Below are 12121 nucleotides of genomic sequence, written 5' to 3' on the forward strand. Positions count from 1 at the left end.
GTGTACCTCATTATAGTCATGTGATGATTTATTTATTTATTTTTAAGAAAAGAAATGTGGACAGTACCTTGCTAGTTTAGGGGCAAGGCACTGCCCCCAGTTTTTTATTTAAATTATTTATTTTCTTTTATTTGAAGGATTCTGGAAACCTGGCTGCAGATTTGCTTCCACTCAGAGATGGCAAAATGAGTGAGCTGGCCTCTCCTCCTGGATGATACCTGACTCACTCGTCCCACAGGTGTTCGATGAGTTGGAGGTCAGGACTCTGCATCATTTGAGTGCACCCACACTAAAGTGGGAAAACCGTTTCTTTGAGGACAAAGACTTGTATGTAGGGGTGTTTAAACTACGTTTGCATTCCACTACAGTGATGCAGCTGCTGCCAATTTCTGGTACACAACTGTACAAAATATGAGACATTACTCAGAAGCTTTAATGTATATAAAGATATAGATTCCTATCATCTCTCAGGAGGACGCTTTGACTAAATTATGTCCCCCACAAAAAAGCAACAGACCAGAAAGATATTGCCACTGTGTCCCAAAAGATGTGCAAAAGGTTGTCCACCTAAGTTTGGCTAGAAAGCTCTGTAGACTGTATACGCATGCGCGGACTGTAGAGGGGAAAAACAATCGGATCAAGATGGCTTCGTCCATGAGTGGGATGTTTAGCGGCCAGCAGCCTCCTGGTGCACATCCTGTCGGGGGTCCCGGCGGACCGGGCCAGCCGAGTTTTGCTAGTGCCGCTCCCAGGACGCAAGGAAGCAACACGCTGGTGGATGAACTGGAGGCTTCTTTTGAGGTAGGAGTCTTCAGTGCTGGCTTCCTTTAGCTGTGCATGCTAACTGTCGCTAGCAGCTTTAGCCGGTTAGAGTTAGTGTTTGTTTGCTGGTGCTGTTGTACCGCAGGGTGTACCCATTTTACATTCAAGTCCTGTTCTTAAAATTATTAAAAATAATAATAATTATTATTATGAGCAAGTATTGTGGCGTGTAACAAAGTCCCAGCCTCGCCCCCTGTCTGTGCCCTGCTAATTAGCAGACACTTGGTAACAAACACACGGGCTGCTGTCTTTTTTTTTCTAACACCTAAAACACCATAATCCTCCCTCTTTGTCACTTAACTAAAGAAAAAAAGAAAAAAACACAATAGACACACACTTCACACATCATGTACATCTGACTCCTTTGTTGGTTTAATGCGCTATGCTTCTAGCATTAAGCTGGGCAAACACTGTGCGATTTTTTTTTTCTTCAGTCGCGTCATTCAGCTCCTGCTCAAACTGTACGATTGAGTCGCAGGTATTAGAAGTTCGTAGGTCACGATACTATACGGCCCGATGCTCTGATGCGACCTGAGTGCTCATACTGTGTCTCTCGCTCTCCCTCTCGGTCTTTCACTCACACAGCCCCCCCATCATCAACTTTGCTAAATTGCTAATGGAAAACATTGAGCAGCAATGTCTATCCAACTCTTTTCACGGTTGTTGCGGTCGTTTTAATTTTGTGACGCCACGTCGAAATGTCTCGGCTGAGCTTGTGTCCAGACCACACGCTGCACTGCCACGCTGAGTTCTCTTTGCACAATATAAATTACACGAAGGATCTTCTCACATGCGTCTAACTGCTTTTGGTTGGGGACCTTAGTTCTTCAAAAATAGCTGTGGTTTTATATTATGAAACCAGTTTCAGCATGTCTTTGGAAAAATTTACAAGATGACAAAGCTTGGAGACAGACCCGTACAAACACTTTCACACAAATGTAATCTCCAAAGAAAAAGGGTACAACCCAGATGTCCCAGTGGATATCCACAGATAAAGAGCTACTATCAAACCTCGCTGCCCGAATGAATGCCATTTATGTGCCAGGTGTTTATCACCTGACATCAGAAACCACTGTGAATAATGCTGCTGTCAGAGTAAATCTCTGCACCCAGTGACAAACACAAGAATGGAGCTCTTTAATGCAGACTGTATTTAAGTTTCACTAAGGCATAAACATAGAAGTAGTTCTAGTTACAGTTTTTTACTAGCATTGATGTCTTTATCGTATTTTTCCTCAGTTGCAAATCAACAGCATTGCTAATTTCTTTGTGTAGGTTGGGAGGCAGGTATTATTCACATATTTTTTTTTTTTTTTTTTTTTTTTTTAGTTTCAAATATTTTTATTGAGAGCAAGTATCATGATTGTAGTTTTTACAAATTGACATAACATAGCTTATGCTCCTTTTTTTTCTCTAAACTAACAAGGCAAATAATTAAACAACACCAACAACACCAAAAAAAAAAACCAAAAAAAAAAACCCGCAGTCACCCATAAGGGGTCCCAATACCCCGGCTGTCGGCAAAAGGGAAGAGAAACAAGTAAACAAAGTTTTATATTTTCCCAAGGTATATAAGTAAAGGGTGCCAGATTAATTCAAAATCTTTTACATTGTCATTCATACTATATCTTATTTTTTCAAGGTGAAGAGTGTTTATAAGTTCAGTAAGCCACATTTTTAATACAGGAGTCTCATTGCCTTTCCAAAGCTGCAGGATCAATTTCTTTGCAATAATCAAAGCATATGCCATAAACCTTTTTTGAAAGTGTTGTAAATTTTGTGTTTCGTTGGAAATCCCAAAGATGATTACTGTCGGATTTGGTTCAATCTTACTTTTAAAAATATTAGACATATAAGTAAAAATATCATACCAAAAACCCTGAAGCCTTGGACATAGTGCAAAACAATGTAACAGATTTCCATAGTGTATCTTGCATTTTTCACAGAGGGGGGAACACTCTGGATACATTTTGTGAAGTTTTTCCCTTGAATAGTGTAGTCTGTGTATAATTTTGTACTGAATTAAACAGTGACGGGAATTAATAAAAGACGTATTTATGTTGTGTAAGGCCTCCTGCCAGAAATCTTCTGATAGGGGAGTCCCAAAATCTTTTTCCCACTCCTCTTTGATTGAAGTAGTTGAAGGTATACTCATCTCCTGTATTGAATTATAAAATAATGAAATTCTCTGTTCAAACCCCCTTCCATCACTAAGACATCTGTCCAAAGGATCGGACGATATGTTTTCAAATTGTGGCAGGTATGTACGGATATAGTCTCTTAGTTGAAGATATCTAAAAAAATGGCTGTGAGGCAATCCAAATCTATCTTTTAAATGTTGGAATGACATAAAAGTATCATTTAGGTATAAATCTTTTAATTTACAAATTCCCAATTCCTGCCATATATTGAAAGCTCCGTCTACACATGATGGAAGAAAAGAGGGGTTAGCTGTAATGGATGTACACATTGATAGTTTTTTCAATTTGAAGTGCTTAATTATTTGTCTCCAAATTTGTACGGTATTATAAATCACTGGATTCGAATTGTAATATGAGTTTGTCAAAAGAATAGGAGAGAGTAGTATTCCACCAACACAGTAAGGAAGGCAATCCTCCCGCTCCATCTGTAAGCCGTTAGGGAGTATTGCTGTGTCATCCAATAGAAGGGAAATTATTCTTAAATTTGATGCCCAGTAGTAGTACATAAAGTTAGGTAGTGTAAGTCCACCAAGGGATCTATGTTTGCATAGGTGGTCTTTTTTTATTCTATGTGTTTTATAATTCCATATAAATGGCATAATGATGGCGTCCATCTTTTTAAAAAAAGATTTGGGCAAGAAAATTGGGATGTTTTGAACCAGATACAAATACTGCGGGAGGAATACCATTCTTATTGAATTCACTCTCCCTATTAAAGAAATAGGAAGTGTCCTCCAGTACTGAATGTTATTTTTAAGTTTCTCCAGTAAGGGAAGAAAATTCTCTTTCATTAGGGAGCTGTATTTTTTTGGTATTGTAATGCCCAAATAAGTGATTTTTTCATAGGTTATTTTAAATGGGAGAGATGTAAGCCATTGTTTATTCTCTAATTTAATGGGCAGTATTTCGCTTTTTCCCCAGTTAATCTTGTAGCCTGCGAAAGTACTGAATTTATCAATCACGGAGAGAATTGCTGGGAGGGATATTAATGGTTTTGTTATGTATAATAATATGTCGTCAGCATAGAGCGATATAGAATTAGAAGTGTATGTTGTATCATAACCGTGTATATCCATATGGGTTCGAATTGTCTGTGCTAAGGGTTCCAAAGCCAGGGCAAATAATAATGGACTAAGAGCGCATCCTTGTCTTGTACCTCTGCTGAGTTTAAACTGAGTTGATAATGTCTGATTTGTAAGAATTCTGGCTGTGGGATTATTATAAAGTAGTTTTATCCAAGAGATGAAATCTTGTCCCAGTTGAAATTTTTCTAGGACTGCAAAGAGGTAGGACCACTCCACATGATCGAATGCCTTTTCGGCATCCAAGCTAAGTATAAGTAGGTCCTGTTGTACCTTGGGGGAATAGATTATATTAAATAGACGTCGAAGATTATTAAAAGAACTCCTGTTTGGAATGAAACCTGTTTGGTCTGAATGCACCAATTTATCTATTACTGTATTAAGTCTACTCGCTAGTATTTTAGCCAGAATTTTTTGATCAGAATTTAATAGAGAAATAGGTCTATATGATCCCACTTCCTCCGGTGCTTTGCCTTTTTTTGGAAGTACTATAATAGTTGCTTCATTCAATGTTGGAGGTAGGGTGCTCATTTTGTATGCATGGTTATATAATTTAAATAGATATGGACATAATTTGATCTTAAAGTATTTGTAAAACTCATTCCCTAACCCATCAGGGCCTGGACTCTTGTTGTTTTTTAGTAATCCGATAGATTTTGTAATTTCTTCAATTGTGATCTTGGCGTTCAAAATATTGGCATTTGTCTGGTCTAACACAGGAAGATCACATTTATCTAAAAATTCCTGCATTTCATTAGGCCCTGCAGTGGGATGAGAAGTATAGAGGGATTCATAAAACTGTCTAAAGTTATCGTTAATATCTTTATGTGATGTGACCAGATTTCCGTTACTTGTTCTGATTTTATGAATCGCTCTATCATTTTCTAATTTCTTTAGTTGTCTGGCTAGCAACTTATGGGGTTTATCCCCAAATTCAAAATAGTTCTGTCTCACAAAAGTGAAAGTTCTATTAATATTAATAGATAATATTTGGTTTAGTTTATATTTTAGTGCACAAATAGTATTATACTTATCTAAAGAAGGAGCCATTGCATTATTGACGTCCAGTTCGTGGATTCTTTTTTCTAAATTTAGCTGTTCTAATTTATTCCTTTTGTTCCGTGACGCTTGATATGATATTATAAACCCCCTGATATAAGCTTTAAACGTTTCCCATAGTATATCTGGAGAGGTCTCAGCATTATCGTTTATATCAAAGAATAAAGACATCTGAGAGTTTATATATTGTTTAAATTCTAAATCGTTCAGTAATTGTGGGTCAAATCTCCAATTTCTGTATGTTTTAATGGAGTTACTAAGTGCAAAGGAGCAAGTAACGGGGCAGTGATCAGAGATAATAATATTATGATAGGTTGCGTTTCGAATTAGGGGGAGCATTTTTCCATCCACCAAAAAATAATCAATCCTTGAATAACTATTGTGTACGTGGGAGTGGAAAGAATACTCTCTGCCTGATGGATTTAAAATTCTCCACGCATCACAGATATTCATATTCTTCATATATGTTTTAATAAAATTACTGCTTTTACACGGTGTGATTTTTTTGGACAAGGATTTATCCAAATATGGGTCTAATACTAGGTTAAAGTCACCTCCAATTATTAAATTACTGTTGGGTATATCCGGAATTAAGCTGAAGACCTTTCTATAGAATTCTGGATCGTCATGGTTGGGCCCATAGACATTCAGTAGAATAATTGGAGTAGTATGCAGCTCCCCAGTCACTAATACATATCTCCCATTCCTATCAACTATAGTGGAGTTATGTTTGAACGGGGTATCTTTCTTGATTAAGATAGCTACCCCTCTAGTTTTGGCCCCCACATATTTTAAAGTTTAATTAATCTATTTGGGGACAAGCAGTCTAGAAAACTGCCTGGACTCAAAGCTGGAACATTTCATTCCACATCAAATCATCACTTTTTTTTAAAAGAACATTTTCTGCTTAAGCACCTTTGATTTGCTTGAAAGTTTCAGGGTTTGAAATTTATAATGATTGCTGTGAAATTTTAGCTTCATTTGTTAAATACTATTTTAGATATCTAGGCAGTCTGAGGCAGTGTGTGATCAGAAATATCTCAAAAACTTTAAAAAAATAAAAGCATGACAACGTAACAAGTATCAGTTCAACATTTATGGTACAGCAAAATAATTAAGGGAAAAGGGGATTAGTAACTCATTTCATGTGAATAGTTCAGATTTCCATCTCCACATGCCGTAATTAGCAGTCTAGTGCAACACGCTTACCCAAATACTACGACTGCTACGGCATGTTGACTGCTGCCATGAATGCTGCAAGACTGTGAACTTGTTTGACTCCCCAAGGCAGATTTCAGGGTGAGAAAAAACATGCTTGAAGTGGGTCAACAGATCATTTTTCTAAAAAGTATCTGATATAGAAAGGTAGCTGTTACACCCCGGCCTAGGCAACCGGGGTGCAACGTAGAAAAATAAAAATAAGGAAAATAAAAATAAGGTAAAAACACACGAGAAAAAACTAATACGGGTTTCCGCCAAAATCATCCCAAAACGAAAGTATCAACAACTAATTTCTTTAAAGCAAAACACAATATTTATTTACATCACACACAAGGCGCCAAACTATTTACAACGGGGGGGAAGAAGATCGCGACCATGACATACAGAAACACAGGGCTTAAATACATGGAGGGAGCAATCAGGGAATGGACAACAGGAGGGAAACACAGCTGGGGCAAATCAGAACTGACGAGACAGGGAAACGTAAACTGAACACACTAAGATAACATAGACTTTCAAAATAAAGTAGGAAACACATAACAGTCACGCAAAAACAATACAATACCAACGCCAAATCGTAACATACCCCGGAGGAGCACCTAGACACTCAACTCCACACACAATTACGGTCACAGTCGTAACACCCCCTTACCCAAAAATCAAACATTTAACCCCAAGTGAAATGTTTTGATCAAAAGCGGATGAAGGCTGGTGTAGGCTGGAGCGGTCCCACGGACCCCCCAGCAGACGACGAAGGCTGGAGCGGTGCCTCGGACCCTCCAGCGAAGACAAACGAAGACTGAAGCGGTGCCTCGGACCCTCCAGCGAAGGCAGACGAAGGCTGAAGCGGTGCCTCGGACCCTCCAGCGAAGGCGGACGAAGACTGAAGCGGCGCCTCGGACCCTCCAGCGAAGGCAGACGAAGGCTGGAGCGGTGCCTCGGACCCTCCAGCGAAGGCGGACGAAGGCTGGAGCGGTGCCCCGGACCCTCCAGCGAAGACAAACGAAGGCTGGAGCGGTCCCTCGGATCCTCCAGCGAAGACAAACGAGCAGCCCACCAGCTGCACACACGGACACGCAGCCCACCAGCTGCACACACGGACACGCAGCCCACCAGCTGCACACACGGACACGCAGCCCACCAGCTGCAGAAGGCTGGAGCGGTCCCTCGGATCCTCCAGCGAAGGCGGATGAAGGCTGGAGCGGTCCCACGGACCCTCCAGCAGACGACGAAGGCTGAGGCGGTCCCTCGGACCCCCCAGCGAAGGCAAACGAAGACTGAAGCGGTCCCACGGACCCTCCAGCGGAGGCAGATGAAACTGATGGAGGCTGGAGCGGTCCCCCTGACCCTCCAGCAGACGACGAAGGCTGGAGTGGTCCCACGGACCCTCCAGCGAAGGCGGATGAAGGCTGGAGCGGTCCCCGGGCCCTCCAGCGAAGACAGACGGAGGCTGAAGCGGTCCCTCCCACGGACCCTCCAGCGGAGGCAGATGAAACTGATGGAGGCTGGAGCGGTCCCCCTGACCCTCCAGCAGACGACGAAGGCTGGAGTGGTCCCACGGACCCTCCAGCGAAGGCGGATGAAGGCAGGAGCGGTCCCCGGGCCCTCCAGCGAAGACAGACGGAGGCTGAAGCGGTCCCTCCCCCGGACCCTCCAGCAACGGCGAACGGCTGAAGCGGCCCTCGGACCCCACAGTGATTGGACGAGCCCCCACATGTTACACCCCGGCCTAGGCAACCGGGGTGCAACGTAGAAAAATAAAAATAAGGAAAATAAAAATAAGGTAAAAACACACGAGAAAAAACTAATACGGGTTTCCGCCAAAATCATCCCAAAACGAAAGTATCAACAACTAATTTCTTTAAAGCAAAACACAATATTTATTTACATCACACACAAGGCGCCAAACTATTTACAACGGGGGGGAAGAAGATCGCGACCATGACATACAGAAACACAGGGCTTAAATACATGGAGGGAGCAATCAGGGAATGGACAACAGGAGGGAAACACAGCTGGGGCAAATCAGAACTGACGAGACAGGGAAACGTAAACTGAACACACTAAGATAACATAGACTTTCAAAATAAAGTAGGAAACACATAACAGTCACGCAAAAACAATACAATACCAACGCCAAATCGTAACATACCCCGGAGGAGCACCTAGACACTCAACTCCACACACAATTACGGTCACAGTCGTAACAGTAGCATTTCACAGAAATCATCATACATGTCATAATAATAATAATGGATTGCATTTATATAGCGCTTTTCAAGGCACCCAAAACGCTTTACAATTCCACTATTCATTCACTCTCACACACTGGTGGAGGCAGCTACAGTTGTAGCCACAGCTGCCCTGGGACAGACTGACAGAAGCGAGGCTGCCATATCGCACCGTCGGCCCCTCTGGCCAACACCAGTAGGGTAAAGTGTCTTGCCCAAGGACACAACGACCAGGACAGAGAACCCAGGGATCGAACCGGCGACCTTCCGGTCATAAATGCGCTTCCCAACCCCCTGAGCCACGGTCGCCCCAGATTTTGGACCTTTGATCTTAAAAGTTTTAGCCAAATTTGAGATGGTTGAGCAGAATGTCTGTTATGATTTAAGAATGTTGTCTCTTTTTATTCTTTAGGCATGTTTTGCATCCCTGGTGAGCCAAGATTACGTTAATGGAACAGACCAGGAGGAGATTCGAACAGGTCAGTGAAGCACAACACTTTTATTTTCCACATTTCACATTTTAGTCCGTATGCTGACATGTGTTGTGCTTATTGTAGGTGTGGACCAGTGCATACAAAAGTTTCTGGATGTGGCTCGGCAGACTGAGTGCTTCTTCTTACAGAAAAGGCTTCAGCTGTCTGTGCAGAAACCAGAGCAAGTGGTGAAAGAGGTAAACTATTGCAATGAATTGGGTCCACTTATGTTTCCAATAAATTTCCTTGTTATTTGTGCAAAATAAAATAAACAAATAGTCATGAATGTATGTATTATTCATTTTTCTCAATTCGTCAACTTGTCCTCTCACTTCAGGATGTGTCAGAGTTGCGTAATGAACTACAGAGAAAAGAAATGCTGGTTCAGAAGCACTTGACGAAGCTACACCACTGGCAACAAGTGCTGGAGGATGTGAGCGGCCAGCATCGTAAACCCTCAGACCTTCCCCCTCCTGGACCGCTGGCCTTTCTGGAGCAAGCCTCTGCAAATCTGCCCCCTGCCCCTTTAAAGCAAAACTAACACACCACATGTACAGTCACATCATTTGAAACTGCCCCGCTCTCAAAATGTGCTGTTATGCATCCAGTGTGTGTAATAAACCGCCTGGAAACAGCAAAACAGTCGCTTGCCAAAATAAAGACTCTGCAAGGTTGGGATTGACCTGAGTCCGCCAAGGCTGGCTGGAGATGACACAGAAACAAGATATGTGAGCTTGCATTCATCAGTTGTGTATGCCTCATTTGAAGTAATGGGCAAATAAAGTCTGGATTTGAAGGATGGCAGTGTAATGTGACTGTATCTAAAACAAAGAGCACTTTCCTGCAGAAATGTGGGGAGGTTATTACAATATTTCTACAGTTTTTTTTCCTCTGTTTTCATTTATGTAAATATTTTCATTGTTGATTTTTTTTATTGTAAAAATAAAATATGATAATTTTTGAAACTATACTGAAGTCTTAGTTATTTTTTTTTGCAGAGTGCATTTTGTGATATAGTGATTGAAACAGGTTTGACCTCGCCCTGTAAAATTTCCAAGGTGTACTCCTCGGGTTTATTGGTGGGTCACAAATGAGTAGTACTCAACCTCTAAAACTAGCTTTGCATCGTCTTCTGATAAAACACTGAACCGAGCCTTTGGTGCAAACCAGAGGGTCAGTGTTTAAATGGCATGGAAGGATAAAAACAATGGGTTGTGGCATTTTGGTTCGGTATTGATATTCCTTTAGAAATCCTTGAGTTTTGTGGAAATTAAGTATTACATCAATAGATGTAATACTTGATATAATAATACTAGACGCACATGAGACTGTTGCTCAAAAAACATAATTTAGAAATAAATTATTTGTCCTCTGTGTTTACATAAAAACAAAATAACATTGCTATCTTGGCATTTTGGTTTAAACAAATCTACCTGCCAACAGCTTTTATTCCAGGTCACCACTACACTGAGTCAGTAGTGAGTACAGAGCATTATGAAAGCATGTTGTCTCTGATGTAATTGGTGTCTTCACACCACAGCAGATTTGTTCTGCTCATTCTCACAGCTCTTGCATGTTCACAAACAGTACAGTCAGGCAAAATATCCTCACAGATGGTGCTCCGAGGACAAAAATGTCTGCAAATGGGTCTGTGGTCCTGACATGAAGAAACCTGGATTTTGAATGTAATACTAATGTGTTTAATTAGCAGTTATCCACTCTTTTAGTACAGTTTCTGATTGACATGGACTACATTTAACATGTTGTATAGTGTGTGTCTAATGCAGGCAGATATCTAAATTGACAGAAAGACTAATAAAAAATATAAATGCTCATGTATGTCAGTTTTTGACTTCCAAAGACATGACTTGGGAGAGAAGAGCAGAACATATTAGTCGCAAGGATGAGATATATGAGTATTTGTGGTCATGTTTGCGCGATACACACAGAATTATTAGATAATGAAGCAATCAGTCTCAATCAGATCTCATTGTGCAGCATGACAATAGCCCCAGGCATGTACTGCTGTATACGGGTTCTGAGTAAGTGTCCAAATAATGAAATAAAAGTAAACTGATAAGTGAGAAATATGATGCCGATGAAGAAAATGTTGACTTACAAAGTAAAATGCTAAAATAAAACTTTGTGCTTGATGATAAATAAAAGTTTTGTAATCCTATGTTTAAATTTAATCAAAATTGTGACTTACTAGGAACAGAATAACAAGAATTTAAGCCAGTAGTGAAAGATATAAAGCTAAAAGACATAGAAAAGAATAAAATAGAATAAAACTTGATTGTCATTGTACATGTACAACGAAATCGTGGGTGCTCCACATCAGCTGTGTTGGAATAAAATATAAATAGTAGACAGCAGGAATAAATAGCATACAGGAGAAATATATACAAAAACAATAGAAAGATACATCGGAGAACAAATTGCAAAGTGCTTCGAAGTAGTGCAAAGAAAATTTTTGTTAGATATTATAGTATAGTATTATTTTATGTGTTTATTTATTTATTTTACTACAAAACACATTGGTCTTAACTGTGCATATAAATAAAACTGACTTACTTAATATAATACTACAAATTTCGTAATAAAATCAAAACAGAGAAATGCTAAGGCAGGTTTAGCATGAGGCAAACACTCAGTAATATGATATCTAAAATCTGAATCCATAGTATCTAAATTCTGCCATGAAAATTTAAATTCCAACTTACTGATTTATAAATTGACCTTATTTAATAAAGTATAACTTAGACTTTAAAAATCTAAAGTTTGAGTCCTTTAATCAAAATCGCGGTAGTATATCAAAATAACTTGTTATAGTTTATGAAAGTAAATCAAACACCTTGAGTCTGTAGCTGAAAATGATACAAACGTAGATCATAAACAGTCAACCAAGTCAAATTTATAACAGGATCAAATTTAGAGTACGAGGTCAAAACTGTGACATTATAAAGCAGTTTCTGATTTACAAAGTCAGATTTAGAGATATAAAAATTTGGGCTTGATGAGAAGCAAAAAAC

At 39.9% G+C, this 12121-nt stretch overlaps 1 protein-coding gene across 1 annotated transcript; it reads left to right on the plus strand.

Annotated features, from left to right (window-relative positions):
* Window positions 1-601: 601 nt before the first annotated feature.
* Window positions 602-10059, plus strand: med28 (mediator complex subunit 28). Its single transcript, XM_085458944.1, has 4 exons — window positions 602-801; window positions 9029-9095; window positions 9174-9286; window positions 9427-10059. The coding sequence occupies exons 1-4, from the start codon at window positions 643-645 to the stop codon at window positions 9628-9630; spliced, it is 543 nt and encodes a 180-aa protein (XP_085315070.1). The 5' UTR covers window positions 602-642; the 3' UTR covers window positions 9631-10059.
* Window positions 10060-12121: the final 2062 nt, after the last annotated feature.

This window comes from Copadichromis virginalis, linkage group LG6 (genome assembly GCF_057382275.1).
Source record: "Copadichromis virginalis isolate Kocher_CV1m ecotype Utaka linkage group LG6, C_Virginalis_male_GT1.1, whole genome shotgun sequence".
Classification (NCBI taxonomy): Eukaryota; Metazoa; Chordata; class Actinopteri; order Cichliformes; family Cichlidae; genus Copadichromis; species Copadichromis virginalis.

Coding starts and splice junctions, on each gene's coding strand:
- med28 (XM_085458944.1), top strand. CDS start 643: ATGGCTTCGTCCATGAGTGGGATGTTTAGCGGCCAGCAGCCTCCTGGT. Junction 802..9,028: donor AACTGGAGGCTTCTTTTGAG/GTAGGAGTCTTC, acceptor TTTATTCTTTAG/GCATGTTTTGCATCCCTGGT. Junction 9,287..9,426: donor CAGAGCAAGTGGTGAAAGAG/GTAAACTATTGC, acceptor CTCTCACTTCAG/GATGTGTCAGAGTTGCGTAA.